Here is a 20,004-nt window from a genome sequence, read left to right on the forward strand (position 1 = left end):
AATCGTGATGGTTACGAGTTAATACATGGCAAACTTGTAATAACAAGCTGTTTAGAACCACTAAAATATCCTCATTGTATTGGGTATCTCTTTGTATGAGAGATAAAAACAAAGAATGTAAATGGAATGGGACCTGAAAAATTATGTTATTGTGGGTATCTCATTATATCTGATTCTGTTATATGAGGTTCCACTGTACTGCAAAGAAATCATCATTTAAGGTATGGATAAAAGAGGGAAATATCAATTAGCATCACAGGATACAGGCAGGCCTTTGATTCTGGTTACTTCTGCATTAGCTAGTCGGCTGATGTTCACTACAACAAAGTTTTGACTTGCTCACGATAGAGGTTGTGTGGACAATGAATGGAGATAAACGTATAAGCAGGAGATGTCCACGGTCAACATCTTCCATAACTTGGTTGATGACTTGCTGAGAATCCCCTTCAAAGAATGCTCTTATGTCAGTCTCCTCTCTCACAAAAGATGTGCTTAGGTCTTGTAGCACAAACGCACCCACTTCTTGATGCAACTTTGGTCTGTTGGTGGTTCACGGTCATAATGAGTGTGGTTCACGCCACAATGAGTCAGGTTCTCCCCATAAGATGAGGGCGACCTCAAATGAGTAAAATTGTTAAACGTCTTTTGGCAACAGGAGTTGAAAAGCCTCAAAAGAAGTCCTTCTTGAAGCTGTAACTGTCATCGTCATCGCTGTCCCCTCGTCCCGACTTGAAGAAATCGAACGCTTGGTTGAGTTCATCGGACAGGTTGGTGGCCAGCTTGTCTAAGGAATGAGAGGAAAGAAAGAAAACTCAATGCTTGAACAAATGAATCAATAAATTTTCATACTATCTAATATTTTTTTCTCCCCATCAGCTACACCTAGACTCCATTTGCAGCTGGGTAGACAATAAAAACTCCACAAGCATGGTGATATGACTTTGACTTCACAATCGATAGTCTATCACTTGAACTGACAAACTGTCAAGTTTCCAACGACAAGAAAATGATTGATTGCTTTCTGTAACGCTTCTACATGGTATTTTTGGAAAGGTTGGAAGCAAATGTATCAACCATCTGCCTGCAAAGCAGGCATCACCATGTCACTGCGCAGAGCAGTGTTCTTTCTCACATCAAGTGTGGGAAGGGACAGAAAATTTGTTCAAAAGTCATTATGGTGCTTGAAGAGTGATTATTTATTTTAAATTGAGGCACATGAGATGCATTTGAATCAGAGGCGCATTCAGAGAAGAAAGTGGCAGAGAAAGGTGGATACCTGATCGTTTCCTCTTCTTCAGCATCTTCTTGAAGGCAAGCTTGGAGACCTTGTTGAGCTGCTGGTTGCCCAGCGCGGAATTTGTATCCACCTTGGCCAGTTTTGACCTACGCTTGCTGGGCAGGGATGCGGCCTTGCCTTTGGCCGGACTGGACTTGGACGATGGCAGGGACACTGTCACCTCCTTCAGCTGGTAGGCAGAGACACAAAAAGTAAATATTTGACATATACATAAAGAAAAGATGAACATGAAAATATGCACATAAACAATGAGCAAATATGTGATAAATCAATAGTGTGGATAGACACATAGATACAAAGATGCATATCTAGGAAACTAGATATATAATGAAAGAAGAAAAATGGACCATGATGCTCGGAAAATAGATGTGTTAAGGATTGATGAATTTCTGTATGCATGGTTCCACTAAACTGGAGTCTAAATCACAACTGCGTAATTAGAGAATTTAGCCTTCGTTATGCCTGCCTGCCTGAACACCACCACATTTTTCCAAGTCTAAACACACTCTTTCATGATACAACAGCTACATTCTATACATATTAAATGTAAAAACAGTCAATAAACTTAGTCCAGTGCTTCTTGCTATCTAACACAAACAAATCAAATTCAGGGTACTATATAACATTTGATGGTGACTTTCATCAGATTTTGCCCAAAGATTCATCTGACTGTTGCTCTATCACACTTCGACCATACATCACACCTCACGACATGACAACAAATATGTCTTGCTTCACTGCATACACACTTCATTTCTTTTATGACATCATAATAGTTACTCCAACACTATTAACACACATCTGAGAACACACACTCAGACCTCATCCATAGCATGATGTACATATTCAAATGGCATGTACTAAGATGTGGCTGTCAGAAGGAATATTATGATAGCATGACACTCCTTAACATCTCTCCTGAGAGCGAGACTTAGGAATGAAAAAAAAAAAATCTCACCTCACTCTCCTCTTCTTCCTCATCATCTTTTTCCATGTCATCCTCTTCCTCCTCTCCATCCTCCTCCTCCTCCTCTTCCTCATCTTCCCCACCCATGTCCTCTTCCTCCTCCTCCTCCTCCTGCTCCGCCCCCTGGCCAGACTCTAGGTCATTGTCGTCCACCACTCCGTCCACCTGGCCCACTGTCTCAACCTCCATTTCGGCACCGCCGGACTTGGTCTTCAATCCTGCAAAACAAGTCCATTGTGAAAATTTCGGACACTCAGCTAACAGTACATCACTGCAAAACATTCATTCATTACATCTCTACGTTAACCCGTTGAGGACGAGTCCCGAGTATACTCGGGCAAGCGTCTAAGGAAAATGTGTGTTATAGCAAAATCAATCCGTCCTCAACGTGTTAACACAACATGGTCCCAGGTGATGAGAAGATTAATATTTTCTAAGGAAGAAATGGTGTACTCTGCACCATGACTGGCAATAGCATGTCTGTCAAATATTCACAAACTAATCTATTTTTATCTATCCTCCAAATAAAATGCACAAAAACTATTGTTTAGCTGGCAATTCCAAGCTGCATGTGAGACTTAAATAAAATCAAACTCTGGATTTGTTTCATGGCTCTGACGGCATTCCATACAAATAAAATTGTAGCACATCTCTGATGTATTTCTGATGTTTGATAACTGAACTGTCCAAAGCACTCAGTTAATACATTTGCCTATTTCCATAGAAAACTACAAAGAGTCGCTCGCAAAACTGCAAAATCAAGAATACACACACACACACACACAAATCTGCAGGTGACTACCCCTGAATTACCTTTCAGCATCTTTTCATCCTCCTTGACTAGCGATGCAACATCAAACTCTTTGCCCAGCTGAGTGACAATGGCAGCGTCTAAGTGACTCGGTAAGCTGTGCTGTTCTGGAGGATGTGTGAAGTATGTGATCTTCCCACTGCACAAAGGAAATGTGATGTCATCAAGGAAGGAACAATTGATTGACCCAGACTGAATGTTTTGATGATATCACATGTGACCGTGCATCACAAAACCAACAAAAAAAGTCGCACACCCCGATTTTGAGTGAGGACTTAAAATATGTGAAACAGGTAAATCTAGTCATTCTAGAGTTTTTCATATTTTCTAAAAGAGCAATTCTTCTTCTTCACTATTTTGAAGTTTAGAATGATGAAATGCATGGGAAACTGATTTTTCAGCAGTTTTTCAAGATGATTTTTTTTTTTTTGGTGGAATAGCGTGATTAGGTATGTCTTAGAAGCCCCTTTTTATTTCTTACAAATCTTTTACACACTTGTCTCTTTCAACTCTAATAACTTTTGAAAGCATAATACTACTGCCTTGAAAGTTGGTAGTATTCATGGATTGAAGGTGTTAATAGAGCGTGCTAAATTTCAGCTTAATCTGATAATCCCTTCATTGTTGCTGCTACAGAGTTCTACATCCTGTTTCTTGTCCCATTAATCGCACAGCTGGTGCGGCTTGGTAAGATTAAGCGCTTGAATAGACCCTATACTCAAAAGACTCTTTTCTCACTAAGCATTTTTCCAGTGTGTGTGCATTCTTTCCAACATTTAGATAGGTTAGGAGAGTCCGTCTGCATTGAGTTATGTATAATTTCTAAGCTTAAAGTCTGCTCTTTCAGAATCTGTCCTTAACTAAAAATCCATGTCTGGCAACTTTTTGTTGGTTTTGTGATGCAGGGTCACATATAACTCCCCTTGTAAAGCCACGAAAAACTGAAAGCACTATCATCCTTTGGGTGCTCTTATGAGAGCACAACAATCTTACCCCAATAACACATTCCCTAATTCCCTAGTTGGCTCTAATGAGATCCAGTAATACATCCCCTGCCCCTCCCCCCCCCCATCTTCTGAGCTTGTAAGCATTCCATTTTTTTAATCCTTCAGTTGATCATTATCATATCATTAATAGCAGCATTTATACATTAACAATCATTTCAATCACGGGTTATACCCTGTCTTCAGTATGTCACATATGAACAGGCTCGTACTAGATTTTGCAACACTACCTGTAACTGCAATATATGGTACGAGACTGGAGACCATTCATGATTACACTATTTATTCACTGGTTACAAGGTGTTCAAATATGTCATGAATCAAGTCACACATACACTTCAACAGATTAAGAACTACAAAAACAAATTTCTTTCCATTGTGTTGATTTCACATTTTCTAAAACGTTGATTTCACATTTTCTAAAACATTCCCCCACATCAACTTGTATTTATATCATGTATCGATAAAGAATTAATAGAACATACTTTGCATAAATGTGTTTTGAAAGTAATATTAAGACAATCCGCAATACAACGATGATTCACTATATGACTACATAAATATGCAAGTCTATATAATGAATATATATGTTGACCAAGGGCAAATAAATATAGCAGAAAAGAGTGATCTACTGTTAAGCCTTCACTCCAGCTCCACACAGTAGTCACCTGTTCCAATCTTGTAGAACTGATCTGGCTGCACCCTCCACGTCAGCCACGCCTCCTTTCTTCAGCTTGCCATACCGCCGCGCAAGGAGCGAGAGGAACTCCGCCGTGGTGCGGAAGTCAGCGATGGAGTAGTGGATCATGAGCGACTGCTTGTTGCACCTCTTCAAGATGGCTTCCACAGGGGTGACGGGGTCAGACACCGTCTCAATCTGCCCCACAAACAATTGACAAATACAGGCAACTCCTGTTATAATGAAGGCCTTGGGACCAGCAGTTCTCCTTTGTTATATTGAAAATTACAGGACCAGTATATAAAGAAATAGAAATGATAAAGTTTGGACAGGAATTTTGACTTCGTTACGACGAGAACTTTATTATAACCATGTTCATTATAGAACACTGTACCTAATCACCTCTGCAGTAAAGCTGGTGACAAAGGAATTGAAGCTAATCTGGCCACTTGTTTCCTCTCTTTGAGATGGCAGCTACTGTAGCATTTGCATCAGATTGGTTCCCATTTGGTATACACATACACAAAAAGAACATGGTCCTCCTTCAGAATGTGCTTGACAATAATTAACCTTAAAAAGGAAATGTAGATACATCAGCATTAAGCAAAAGCATATTTCAAAAGGGTCTTACTTTGACACAATTTCTCAAAACCATGGCCGTTTCGCTGTTTCCAGTTGCCATGACAACACCAGGGCAGTCGAGTAGTTTGATGTTTTTGGCCAGTTGCACCTCTTGCTTGGCTCTGAAATTACACAGGAATCACGACAAACAATATGATAGGTGTCCAGACAATTTCTTTGTTGATAAACTTCAAAAACAGGTGATGACTGAAAGGTGCTACATTAGCATGATGAGTTTTTCCTCTGATGTCTGTTGCTAATGAAACAAATGTCAAAGAATTAACTTTTACAGGTGGTTTTGGATCAAAGCACATACAGGACAAGTATCAACACTGCATTATCTTTTGTGTGTGTGTGTAAAATGTCTTGCCTGTAAAACACACATAATTTACTTAGTCAGCATGACATACACATACTCAATGACATGTTAAGAAAAAAATATATATATATATATCAAGCATGACATGGAAACCATGAATTTGTTCTGCAATAGAAGCAGTCATTTTGTGTTAAACTGCCTGTTTTTGATCAGGATAATCCATGATCTGTTACATATTGGAGCTGCTATTTTCAAGATTGGCACAAAACAATTATACAAAAGATTATAACAATAATAACAATGACACCACCATCACAATTAGCACCATCACTTCTATCCACCACCACTATCACTACTGTTTCAACAAAAACCACAACCACCACCACCACTAGCACCATCACTATTACCCAGCACCAGCACTGTCAGCAGCAGCAGTCATCACCACCACTTCAACAAAAACTGCAACCACCACTGCGTCCATCACAACCACAATCACCACTAGCACCATCACTACTACCCAGCATCACCACTGTCAGTAGCAGCACTACCACTACCACCACTACTACCACTATCACTACCACTTCAACAAACACCATAACCACTTCGACCACTCCCATCATTGCCTCCATCACCAACAACACCACCACTGGCACAATCACCACTTTCCACCATCATCACTGTCGGCATCACCACCACCATCATCACCATAGCTATCACTACCACCGCTACTACCATCACCATCACCTCCATCACCATCACCACCATCACCCCACTAGTACCAACACCCAACTCTGACACCATTACTGTCACCATCACAATAACCACCGCCAGCACCGGCACAAGCATGACTCACAAAACTGCTCCCAATGATAAATGTGAGGAGAAACGATAATACCGACGTACTTTGTCACTCCTGGCATTGATCCCACGGTGCACACCCTGCTCCTCTTCAGGCTGTTGATGACGCTGCTCTTCCCGACGTTTGGAAAACCTGTGCCAGTGGGAGAGGATCATTGTGTCACCAATTCTGAGTCCTATTTCACGAGGTGTTTACAATCACTGCAGACTACCACAATTGCAATTACCACTCCAAAGATCTAAACACTAAAACCTCATTGATTGTTTCTTGGCTGTTGCAATAGTAACTGCAACTTTTACACATCACAAATTATCACAAATCAACTTTTGATATTGTCCCCTTGGTCACAGCCAGCTCATCAATATCACTTATACTGCAGTAGATAGATCCTACTTTATTTGTACCTCCATTTATAAACATGGATTAACATTCAAGAAAAAAAATAGCAGAAAAGTAGCTTAAATCAACTTCATATTACCATCGGTTGTAATCAAAAATTTAAATGTGTTTGCTGTGTTGAGTTGTGTAGGAAGACATTCTTTTACACTGTAGTTATTCAAACTTACGGATGCAAACCTGTTTGTACATTCAAAAATTAGATTTGAATCACTTTGAATGCTCAATTGCGATGGACTTTGGATAATGTGTACAATGCCGATGGGATTTTCTGTGCCATCATCACTCAAAGCGCACAAAGGGTCAGAAGACGCCAGAGAACTTCTACAATTTGTCCTTACCTACGATGCCCACAGTGATGGAGGTTTTGATGTCAGCATTCCTGCAGTAGTTGCCGAGGAGCTTGAGAAGAGCATCAGCCCCAAGGCACTGACTGGATTGCAGAAGGTCTGAGGATGACACCGACACCGGGACCTTTGACTGGGACTGTGACAGGATATACAACATAATAAGAGAAATACACTTGAGAGACATATTGGTTTTAAACAAATATTACAGCTTTCACTGTAGATCTCTGGACCTCTTCTTATATTCATTATGAATCCCTTGTTAGATCACTCAGTGGCTGACGTGAACACTGCATAGAATATTACATACGGTCACATCTCCAAATGCAATTCTTTGTACCACCTTAAACACTTAAAATATATCTGACATATTTAATTATGCCACTGCAGGTAACATACTGTTGATCAGATGAACTGTGTGTTGCTTCTCTCCCCCACCACATTACATCAGAATAGATATATGGGACTGAGCAATGCATTCTAAAACTATCTGATATCTTGATGTGGTCATTGAAATGATGTTGAAGAGCAATATTGGTTGAACTCAAGAGGGTACAGGGCATGGTAAACTCTGCTTAGAAGAGAATCTAATAGTGGCTAACCATGCTACAATGAAACCTTATGAAAAGGGTGTGAGATTCAAACTACATACAATTTGTGCTATGCAATCACTCTGAACATGTCTCAAATTGAGATTCTTCTTTACAAAGTAATACAATGTAGACACACACACAGGTTCTGATCTTATCAGACACTGAATTTTGGCGAGGCTTTTGGTTGTTGTGTGAAAATTATTCGCTTCAGATTGGTCTCATATTCAAGTAATGTGCAGTTCAATGTTTCCAGGTTAGCATGACTGTAGTGTCGGGGCGATCGTTAACAGCCCGTCATTGTACAGTCATGCTTACCTGAAACATTGAACTGCACATTACTTGAATATGAGACCAATCTGAAGCGAATAATTTTCACACAACAATAGATATATAATGTACTCTTAAATGAATCCCACAAGAATTGGAACAATCATCCCCCAGCATTCCCACTGACTCCCAATGATCAGTTACTAACCATCCCCTTTAATAACAGATACTCTGCATCAGTCCATGTACACAAACAAACACAACAAAGGATTCATCAGAGCACACACACATTTGAATTGACTACAAGAACCATGTTCCTGCTCTTCCCACTCATCACAGCTCAGATTAAAGCTCACCAGGTTTGACTTCTGTGTCTGTGTCGTGGCCTTGAATGCTACAGCTGGGAACTCGTTTCTCAGATGTCTCAGCCATTTCTCTACGATTTCTCGAGGAACCAAATCTGAATAGGATTTCAAGTAAACAGTGTCTTAAACATGCAGTGTCAAGATCATGATGCAATTAGAGACAAACTGTTGAACATCAGAATTCTGAATTAAAGTCTAAAATCATAAATTTATGTACACTTCTAATCACAGACCTTGTTTCTTTGGTTCCAGGTTTTAGAAATGTAACAAGTATTACTCTTAAAAGAAAGGTTATTTCACTAACAGTACGTTTGATCGCTTTTGAGTTACAAACTGTCAGCGACAAAGGGAATTTGAGCAGCGTGATGTTACAGATAGGGCTTCAAAATCATCAGCCACACACACATACGTGTGTGCAGTGATTGCAACTGGGTGCATGCAGGGGCCAGCGATGCATCACTCTCTGTTAAATCTGTTGCATTGAGTGGTGTATCTTACATTTAACTGAATGTCAACCCTGCAAAAGACTGTCCTTTTACCGAGGTTGTAGGAAATATATGAAGGTAAAAATTGTTGTTACATGTACTTATCAGTGCCGTATTTGTCATTTAGCAAAAACAAAGTCCTTAGACGGCAGTACCCATAACACCTCACTTGTCTTGCTTATCTACTGCTACCTCCGGGTATTTCTAATACCAGAAACTGTTAGATTTGGGACTCTTTCGCATTGCTCGTCACACAAAAGGCCAACTGCCTTTAGTAAGAACAGCTCTACATGAATGCTCCTTTCACACATGTATCAATTACTTCAGAAACTAGAAATGTCGCTACAGCGACTGGTTATACCCCCGCCAAACAACATTTCATAAGCTTTGGTCAAAACAACATTTCATAACCTTTGGTCAAAAAACTGAGGAAGTAGTTAAATCCGCAAGATCTTTCCTTGATCTTCTGCCATTAATATGCCGTTACCATGGCAACGTACTTTCGGGTACTGTCGAAAAATGCGTCTTGCACATCTACAACCAAAGGCACACATCTGTACCAAGTTTCATGGAAATTGGGCAAAAACTGAGGAAGTAGTTTGCAACACAAAATTTTCCATCATTTTGGCTCATAATATGTGAGCTGTTACCATGGCAAAATACTTTTTGTCACTGTCAAGAAATGTGTCATGCTGACCTATATCCTAAGACAAACATTCAATATGAATTCCATGAGAATTGGAAGAACACTGATGAAGCAGTTTTGCCATGAAGCATTTTGCCCTATATTTTACCAATAACATGCCGTTACCATGGCAACGCACTTTTTGCCACTGCGGAAATATGTGTCTTGCACATTAACATATTCAGATGAACATCTGTACCTAATTTCATAAAAATTGATCAAAAACTGTGGGAGGAGTTCGCGACGCAAGATTTGTACCCATTTTTGCCCATAATATGCCGTTACCATGGCAACGTACTTTTGGGTACTGTCAAAAAATACGTCTTGCACATCTACAACCCAAGGCACACATCTGTGCCAAGTTTTATGGGAATCGGTTGAAAACTGAGGAAGTAGTTCGCGACGCAAGATTTGCAACGGACCGACCGCCCGACCGCCCGACTGCCCGACCGCCCGCCCGACCGCCCGCCCGACCGCCCCGACCGCCCGACCGCCCGACCGTCCGCTGATTCCTATATACCCCCTTCAAACTTCGTTTGGCGGGGGTATAAATATGTTCCACACCTATTTTGTTGAGCAGGAGAACAAGTTTCTTGTTGGTCCCCGAAGCCATCACTGCCTGCTCCAGTTGGACACACCTGGACCCGATGGGATCCCTGGCATCCAGGACCTCCACGATAACGTCCGAGGCCTCCAACACCTTCTTGAACTCCTTGTAGTAAGCCTTGCGCGAGCTCTCGACGTCCTGTGCAGGAGTGCTGCCCCCCTTTGACTTGGCACCCTCACTCTGGCATGAGAAATGTTGGATCAAAGGGGTTAACGGTTTTACTGACGCAGAAGTGGTTTGAGAGATAGTCTTACAATGTACATGAGTGAGATTAAAATTAGCCATTTTGAAAGCATTTGTTCACTAACAGAATAAGATCAAATACTGCATGTACATACTTTCCATCTTCTTTTGTGTATAGCATCTGATTGATACCGTTTGCTGATTACTGCTAGTCACCTTGGGCGAACCACGAGGGGTCGGAATCACAACATTCGCTTGCTTTTCTCTTGTCTGGGCAGGTAGGTGAACCACTTCACTGGGTTAGCACACTGCTCTTTGCAATGATTTAATATATATTTTCCATTTTCTTTTATGCATTGCATCTGATTGATACCGTTTGCTGATTACTGCTAGTCACCTTGGGCAAACCACGAGGGGTCGGAATCACAACATTCACTTGCTTTTCTCTTGTCTGGGCAGGTAGGTGAACCACTTCACTGGGTTAGCACACTGCTCTTTGCAATGACTTAATTAATGAAGTGGGATCTAATATTTTTTCATCCTAAATCCAACAAACATTTAGTTATATACTTATAGGACTTGAAGAATAAAATCCAACTTTTGTTTACTTTTGAGGTCATAATTGTACCTTTCTCTCAAACTCCTTTTGTCTTCTCTCTGCATCCTTCTGGAGTTGACTCAACTTTCTATTTTTGAGATGTTCCTGCTGTCGCAACTCTTTCTGCCGCTTCTTCTCTTCTTCTGCCTGTGTGCAACATTAGACAATTATTCCATCATAATTAGATGATGAAGATATGAACTTTATCAGTAGAAACGAAATTATGTTTTCTTCACTTCTCTAGTGACTATCGTGTTTTTTTTTCACATCATGGTAAGTATATGAGGCTGCATGAAATTTTATCAACATTGAAGATGAAATATTTTTCTCTGCTACCTGTAAGAAAACAACTTCTATCAAAAATGTTTTGCAAAGATTAGCATTTTCAATAGTATACAATGCCCATTGAGCACTCTACAGAGTGGATTTGGTGCAATAAAAATTACAAAGTAGTATTATAAAAAAAATAAATAGTATCCACAAATGCAACACTGAAGTTAGACTAACCAATAATATGAACATTCACGTATGAACAAAAGTTGACATGTATATGATCACTAAAACATTGTGTAGGATTTGCAAAGATAGCCAATAAAAGTAATATTCATATTACACTGTATACAAATCATTAAAAGCTTGACTACGAACTCCTCCTTGCTGAACACAGGGCATTTTCATGCTATCATTACTGATTGATTTTTTTTTTTCACAGCGCAAAATACAGTACACTCCCGTTATAACAAACACGGTTATGACGAAGTAAAAATGCAGGCCGCAAAATCATCTGCTCTTTGTTCTTTATTGTTTATTTGTTCGGTTATAACGAAATTTCGATATAACGAAAGAAAATTGCCGGTCCCGAGGACTTTTTTGTAATGGGAGTCCACTGTACATACCAAAACACTAAATGACGAGGAAAGAAATAGAAAAAGACATTACCTTGTGTTTTCTGTCTTCTGCTTCTTTTAGGATGGCCTCTTTAAATGGGGCCAGGTTGGGGATTCCAGGGTCCTTCTTTGGGCGTGTCTTTCCCTTCTTCTTCTCCTCTCTCTTCACCTTCTTATTATGTTGTTTTACCTTTTTATCGCACAAGTGATAAAAATAATCTGTCCTGCACAAACTCTTGATGTACTTAATAATGCACAATTAAATGTAAAAACGTAATACATGAGTTTAAACAACATTGCAACTGTCATCTCTCCAAATTTTCTTTCATTCAGTTTCTATCAACTGATTCATTCAAACATTCAATTTTCACCGAGTCAGGAAGCATACAGCTTTATGACATTCAAATAGTCAGGATAAGTTTGTGAGAATGAAAAAAATTCCATCCATCCTTCTTTCACAACAGAATTATGGGACTTACCAGACATAAAGGGGAAAAAAATCCATCTGCATATATGATGTTTGCTTTTATTACACATGTTGGATATGTTTTTATACAATTGGCAAAAAACTCCCTAATCTTAAAATACAAAGAACAGCCACAAATACAATCAATCTATGTTAAAGTCAAACACATGTAAAGCAAAGAGTAAAAGCAAACTTTCTCTCTACTTATAAAAACAAAAGACTAACCTTCTTAGCAATCTTGTACTTCAGTTTGCAAGTCATTCGCTTGCTCTTCATTTTACCTGAAATGAAAAATTGAAAGGAAATAGGCAATAAAACATCAATAGTTTTGGTTGACACCTAATTTGAGTTTCTAACATTTTTTGGTGAGATAGTGAGAAACCTTTTATGAAATATGAAAGAGCATGAAATTCCATAAGGAATTCAACGTTTATTTGATGAAAATTGGTTTTGAAATGGCTGAGATATCTAAAACAGAACAATTCTAATAAAGTGTGGGACCCACACTTTATTAAGATCGCTTTGTTTTACGCTGTACTTTGTTTTTGGATGTTTCAGTCATTCCAAACCTGATTTTCATCAAATAAACTTTAAATTCCTCTTAAAATGGTATGCTCTGTACGGGTATTTCATAAGTGTTTTCTTGGTATCTTGCAAAAACTTAAAAGCCCAATTCTTATCTCCACCAATACTGTACCATCCCTTGAATCAAATCCTTCATCACATACAAAGTGTATACTTTTCAGTACAATTCAAAATGAGTGAAATCAACCAACAGGATATTGATGAAAGTAGTGAAATTAAACAAAGAGCAGTTAAAAGATAATAGAATTGAGTTTCTCCAAGAAAAACGTGACCGTTTCATATTATGTAGTGTAAAGTCATCAGATGTTGCTTCCAGCAGCCAGCTCCTTTGCTTCAACACAATCATAATTTCACTGAGTAGCTTTTTGATTTAAACATATCACACAACAAAATTTTGATGTGCAAACATTTCTCCACCTTCAAAAGAAACTAGGACAAATACTAGACTACATGTACATCATGAAACATCTATGTCTGGAAACACAGGCTGACTGTTCGACACAAAGTAAAGAAAATCACTGTCACATCAGACATTCTGATTTTACATTTTACCACCGCACCTGCTTGATTTGGATTTCCCCATTGGTTTATACATATCTGTATTACAAGAACTATTCTTTGAATTCCAAGCCTTGTATCAATAGTGATCAATGGTGATAGTAACACTCGTTTGTTTGTTGTTTAATACTATGGCATTTTGCATTCATTTATGTAGATTGCTACTTGTTATTATTAATTCTCTTTACAACTGTTTTGCCAATTTAACAAATAAAAAAAAATACTGTTTTTCCTATAATTTTCCCCCTTTATCAGCTCTGAAACTACAGGTGGTCAATTTGTGTTGTATTTTCTGAACAGTAAACTTATTAAGACTCAGCTCTCGAGTCTGTATCCAGTGTATGCACACAGCTGTAGCTGTATCTCCAACTGGAGTCCAAGAAATCCCTAGGAATGATTAGAAAATTAATGGGAGAGAATTCCTATGGGATCATGGGACAGCCATCCCAATTGTGACACTGCACGTACCGGTACACGTGGCACTCGCTCTACACTACCCTACCCTTACACCTTAGCTTTACACACGAATGCACGCAGACATGCACATTTGGCATGGCAAGTGATGGGGTAGGGTAGAGAGTCTATTTAGTTTTTGGTGGCTGTCCCAAGGGGAACTCTTGCCGACTAATTTGAAGAAAAGGAAGAAAAGCATACCTTCCATGGCCATAACTACAACTTGTAGCATCTCAAACTACCCATGCACCGCACACACAATACTTGACCGGACAAGAATGTCCAATTCCGCGAAAAAACTTCTCATGTCTATAGCAATGACATTTGCAGGGTCAGTTTGACCCAGCAAATGTCATTATTATAAATGAGAAGTTTTTTCGCAGAATTAGACATACTTGTCCGGTCAAACACAATAACTTTTACAACCTAACGTTAAAGGGTGTGTACAGTTCTGGTCGGGGAGTAACCGCAGCAGCGACCCCATACGGACAAATACGTACCGTAAAGGGGTCGCACAGCAAACCTATCCTGTCACGGAAGCACCTGATATGGCTAAGCATTTACGTGACCAGAGACCAAAATAGAGGGTTTTATACCGAAATTAGTGGCCTTACTCTTAGATAAGATACTTACAATCACGGCAGGCGAAGTCGATTTACAATATGATCTGTTTTGAGAGCCCTGTGAAAGAGTTTATCCGAGGTTTTTATAGTCCTACCGCATTTCGTATTGTAGTATGACTTACACAGCGCATGCGCTAATATGGATAAAACGTAGCACATACTGTAATACGCAATGTATGCGTGTGGAAAAAAAACGGACGGCTCGCTGAGAACTGAAATGAATATTCATGAGACGTAACAAATAGAATGCATGCTGGGCGATGATTTACTATCGGGCCTACCGGCACTTATTTATTTCGTTTTTAAAGCGCATTTCGAATGTGTGGTTCATTATTTATTTGCAATAAAGAAGTGCACACATAATGAACATCTGGAGATGTGAAGGAATTAGAAAATAATAGGTGATTTTCATGATAGAGGGTATGTTTTGTTTTGTTTTTTATTTTTTTCCCCAGTCTGCAGAGGAAATGCCCCAGATGTCTCATCTATGTAGATCAAGTTTCCTTTCACACTGTACATTATAGTTTTATTAAATGTTGTACATTCACAATGGGCTCCACTCACAAGCTCTGCTTCTTGGGGACTCATATTCATTTTTGCTTCATGTTCATTTTCTACTGTGATTTGAATTGAATACACTTCTGTTACATACATGTTTTGTTTATTTCCAATAGTTGAGAATTGTTTGATTATTTATTGAGAGACCTTCCCCCCCCCCCCAGACTTCTATCGCATGAGAGGAGATCCTTCCTGTCTTTCTTTTTCTGTCAGGCTTGTCACTTTCTGTTTGATTGTGTGTATGTGTGTGTGTGTGTCCGCGTGCGTGTGTGTTTCATAATTATTGTGTGTAACAAGTTGGAAGAATTGGAAGCTAAATTTCTATGTACTGTGACATACAGATAAATAAAATTGACTCTTGAGTATTCATTCATTTTCTTTGCATTCATTCATTCATTCATTCATTCATTCATTCATTCATTCATAGCAATGGGACAAGAAGTGTCTTCTGAAAATTTTTGAAATTTCAAATGTCATAACTTCCTTATTTTTTATCCGATTTTTATCATTCTTGCACTGTTCTGCTGGATTTTTTTTTATCATTGTCGTGAAATTGATAAAATTTTAGATTGGCTTTCATCTTAAAGGCATAATGGATTGGTTAATGAAAAACTAGAAATTAACCCTTTCAGATCCATCCACATGGTCATTGGGATTGTATTCCATTGCTCCCCATGGCTTTTTTTTTTTTTTATGTTGTCTTGCTTGATCAATACCCTTTTAAGCCTTATACATACGTGTATGTACAATACTGCTGAAATGCATGCCGGTATTCCCCAACGCGTTTACATCGTTCGTTTGCTTGCGATCGGCGGTCATGCCATCAGACAAGGAGTATGTATTCGTAGAGGCGCACGCATTTCTGTGGTCATTTCACTCATGCCTATTTTTAACCCATGATCCGATCCCGGCTTTGCAGCAGCGTGGCAGATGACATGATAGAACGAGTTTACTTGTGCAGATTTTTAGAAAAATTGAAAAAATTACAGCAGTATAAAGATCTGATTGCGTTTGTTTTCATTTCATTCCTTCAGAATGGTCTCATAATGAAGATAGGCACAAAAGGGATAACAAAATTTGTCCTGTTGTTTACCTTTCAAGAACGCATGCACAAAATGTGACGAGAAAAAAATTTAAAAAAAATCATAAAATCATCGCAGTCCCGTTGAAATTTGCGGAAACAGTAGGCGCGAAAAGGATCTTGAATTCGGTCCTGCATGCCATGTTGGTTATCAAAAACGCATGCACAAATGCGAAGAAATTATCGGGGAAAAAAAAACTATGTACTTTCAATCCTTCTTGTGCGTGCATCACAACAGATTACAGCCGAAAGAATTCACGAAATCATCGCAATCCTGCTGATATCTGAGGTATAGAAATAGGCGCAAAAAAATCGTGATATTCGAATAGTGCGAAGAGATTATTGGGGGAAAAATAAAAGACACATTTTCAACCCCTTCTGGTGGTGCATCATAAAGATTACAGCCGAATATCAAATCATGGCAATCCCGTTGAAATTTGAGGAAACGATAGGCGCAAGAAGGATATCGAATTCGGCCCTGAATACTGTCTTTCAAAAAACGCATGAATAATTCCGAAGAGATTTTCGGGAGAAAAATAAAGAATGTTTTTTCAACCCTTCTGGTGTGTGCATCACAAAAGATTAGAGCCGAAATAATTCATAAAATCACCGCGATGCCGTTAAAGTTTGAGGAGACAATATAGGCGCAAAACGAATCATAAATTCGACCGTGAATACCTTCTAATCCGCGAGGACGCGCATTTACGAAATGTGGGAGAGAATATCGGTAAAAAGTATAAAAGGACACATTTTCAACCCCTTTTGGTGTGTGCAAAGTAAAAGATTACAGCCGTAGGAATTCATGAAATCGTCACAATCCCGCTGATATTAAATTGATAGGCGCAAACAGGATCATGAATTCGGCCGTGTTATGATCTTTCAAGAACGCATTTACGAAATTCGAAGATTTTATCGGGGAAAAATAAAGAACACATTTCAACCCCTCTTGGCACGTGAATCATTAAGATTATAGCCGAATAATAATCCATGAAATCATGGCAATCCCGTTGAAGTTTGAGGAGAACAAGAGGTGCAAAAAGAATCATGAATTCGGCCGTATCATTTCTTCTAATCCGAGAGGACGCATTTACGAAATGCGAAAAGATTACCGGAGCAAAATAAAGGGTGCATTGTCAACAATTCTGGTGTGTTCATCACAACAGATTACATCCGAACAGTGATCCGAAGTAAAGTTCATGAAATCGTCACAATCCCGCTGATATTTGAGTTAGAAATAAGCGCAAAAAGAATCGTGAATTTGACCCTGATGCCGTATGCTGCCGTATATACCTTTCAAGAGCGCATGCACAAATGCGAAAAGATTATCGGGAGAAAAATAAAGAACCCCTTCTGGCACGTGCATCAGAAAATACTATACAGCAAAAATAATTCATATAATCATTACAATCCAGCTGAGCACCAAAAATGTGAAAAGCGTAGAACTTAAGTAACGCGTGTTACACGTGCGCCGATGTTGACAAAAAGTCACAAACGCATTTGATACAATCTGATTTTGTTCATAATCATTTAACACTTTGATTCACAAACATTCAATTCTTTTAAAATGGTTCTATACACGAAGAAGAGATAGGAGTACAAAGCATTACAAATTTGACCCTGCAGTGTACTTTCAAGAACGCCAAGATACGGGAAGAAATTTTCGGAGGAAAGTTAAAAACCGCATTTCAGTCCCTTCTTTTTTTCTTTTTTTTTTTTACTTCCTTTTCGTATCAACAAATCAATTCACAAATGATTCCTTTTTGTTCCTTCTCAAGAAAATGATCCGTAAACAAGGCACTTGAGTTTACAAAATGTTTATTTGCAAAATGTATTTTTTTTTGGGGGGGGGGGAGGTAATATTATTGTCGACAAAAACATGAAAATAAATTTGCAAGCCAGTTAATGCTTTTTCAGGTTGTTGTTGACCAGTAAATTTTCTGTTCTGACCAGTACAAAAATGGGGAGGAAAAATGGATATTTACTGATCCGACAGAGACAGGTTGGACCGGCAGAAAAAAAAAAAAAAATGGGTTAGTGTGCAGCCCTGCTTTATCCAACTTCCAAGATTTGGTGATGAAACCAAAGCAAGCACTCTTGCCAAACTCAGTTGGCAACATTAGGAAGGTGTCATTCTGTTTCACTGCGTTCTTGATAATTTCTATATGCTCCACTTTGAACTTAATTCTTTTTGCATCCTCCTCTACTTCACTTAGAGCATCTTTGAACTCCATGATACCTATCGTATTGGTACGAACAAGTGTCCTTTATTAAATGAGACCGAGAACCAAATACGAGCAACATTGTACATATGGCAGATGACGTAAAATATGAATATTCATTTGCGCATGCGCAGATCAGTATATTTGCGTGATACGTTCAAAACGGCGAACGGACAGTATCTCGACTAGACGGTCTCAAAGATGACTATTTATCTTGTTTTCGGAGGTAATGGTGAGAAATACATAGTCGTTTCTATTGTTCAACAATAATGGTTTTATATCATGTGGCTTTTCGTTGCGAATCCAAGTGTCCTTTTGAGCGGTGAGTTGTTTACGTGTTGCAGTGCATTTGAGTGCTTCCTAAAATTGCATGGGTTGCTTCGGGGCGCTGTTACTGTGTTACAGCGCCCCGCGACGGGGTTAGTCGGGGAGAGGATTTAGCTTTTAACGTTTCGCGAGATATTCAGAAACCACTCTATGAGATGTCAAAGAGCATGCAATTCTGACTAAGGGGTATCAAAAGTTTATTTGATGAAAATCGGTTTTGAAATGGCTGAGATATCCAAAAACAAGGTGAAACAAAGAGATCCTAATAAAAGGCGTGGCCTGTCGCCTTTTATCATTATCACTTTTTTGGATCTCAGCCATTTGAAAACCAATTTTCATCAAATAAATGTTGAATCCTTCTTAAAATTATATGCTCTTTCAGATTTCATAAGAGGTTTCTCATTATCTCACTTAGGAATGATCAAAACATGAATCCCCACCTCAACCAGTACTGTACAGTCCCTTTTGGGTGTAAAAACTAAAAGTAAAACTTAAAGGACCGGTCTACACATTAAAGCCTCATAATATAGATCTAACTGTTAGGGCTTTTTTCCCCTTCATAGTTAAAGAATATAAAATTACATAAACATGTATAGATTGTACATAAACCATGTAAACACGTCCACAACATGCCTGTGTACAGAACAAGAAGAAGACTCTAGAGTCTCTAGAGAAGAAGACTCTAGAGTCTCTAGAAGACTCTAGAGACTCTAGAGTCTCCAGAGTCGACAGAATTAAGAACACATCACATATATGAAGGAGTGGGACTAAGACGTTACAGCATCATTCGCAAGAAAACATGAGATAAGAACAAAAAACAACTTACGTGGGTGTCCTTTTTTAACCATGCTGTGTTCTTGTTAACTAACAGTCGTATACAAATCTAGTTTTTCTTGCACGTTGGGAAACAATCAGACATTTACTCGCGCTAGAGCAGTTTGACCAAATTAATCGCACAAGAAAACTGTCTTTCACCGATCGCCGTATTTGTACACACGTGGTTGGACGTGTGTACGTGTCCGCACTACTGCGCGCTAGAGGTAGAACCTCTTTGGCTAGTGGGTCGTATGCCCAATGCGCTGCTGCGTATGCTGTGCAGCGAGTGGTTACAGTATGTAAGCTCACAAATTTATCGTGTAGATTACTCTACGAGGTTATTGCGTG

At 39.0% G+C, this 20,004-nt stretch overlaps 1 protein-coding gene across 1 annotated transcript; it reads right to left on the reverse strand.

Moving 5' to 3' along the window:
* Nucleotides 1-668: 668 nt before the first annotated feature.
* On the reverse strand, nucleotides 669-19,757 carry LOC139728228 (guanine nucleotide-binding protein-like 3 homolog). The gene is made up of 14 exons (XM_071639194.1): nucleotides 19,667-19,757; nucleotides 12,662-12,717; nucleotides 12,023-12,160; nucleotides 11,114-11,230; nucleotides 10,260-10,482; nucleotides 8,517-8,620; nucleotides 7,295-7,439; nucleotides 6,602-6,689; nucleotides 5,390-5,501; nucleotides 4,748-4,956; nucleotides 3,078-3,214; nucleotides 2,256-2,482; nucleotides 1,277-1,466; nucleotides 669-784 (listed from the first exon to the last, which is right to left on the reverse strand). The coding sequence occupies exons 1-14, from the start codon at nucleotides 19,686-19,688 to the stop codon at nucleotides 669-671; spliced, it is 1,884 nt and encodes a 627-aa protein (XP_071495295.1). The 5' UTR covers nucleotides 19,689-19,757.
* Nucleotides 19,758-20,004: the final 247 nt, after the last annotated feature.

This window comes from Diadema antillarum, unplaced genomic scaffold (genome assembly GCF_040938485.1).
Source record: "Diadema antillarum isolate AM-2024a unplaced genomic scaffold, OU_Dant_1.0 scf00000019, whole genome shotgun sequence".
NCBI classification, from domain to species: Eukaryota; Metazoa; Echinodermata; class Echinoidea; order Diadematoida; family Diadematidae; genus Diadema; species Diadema antillarum.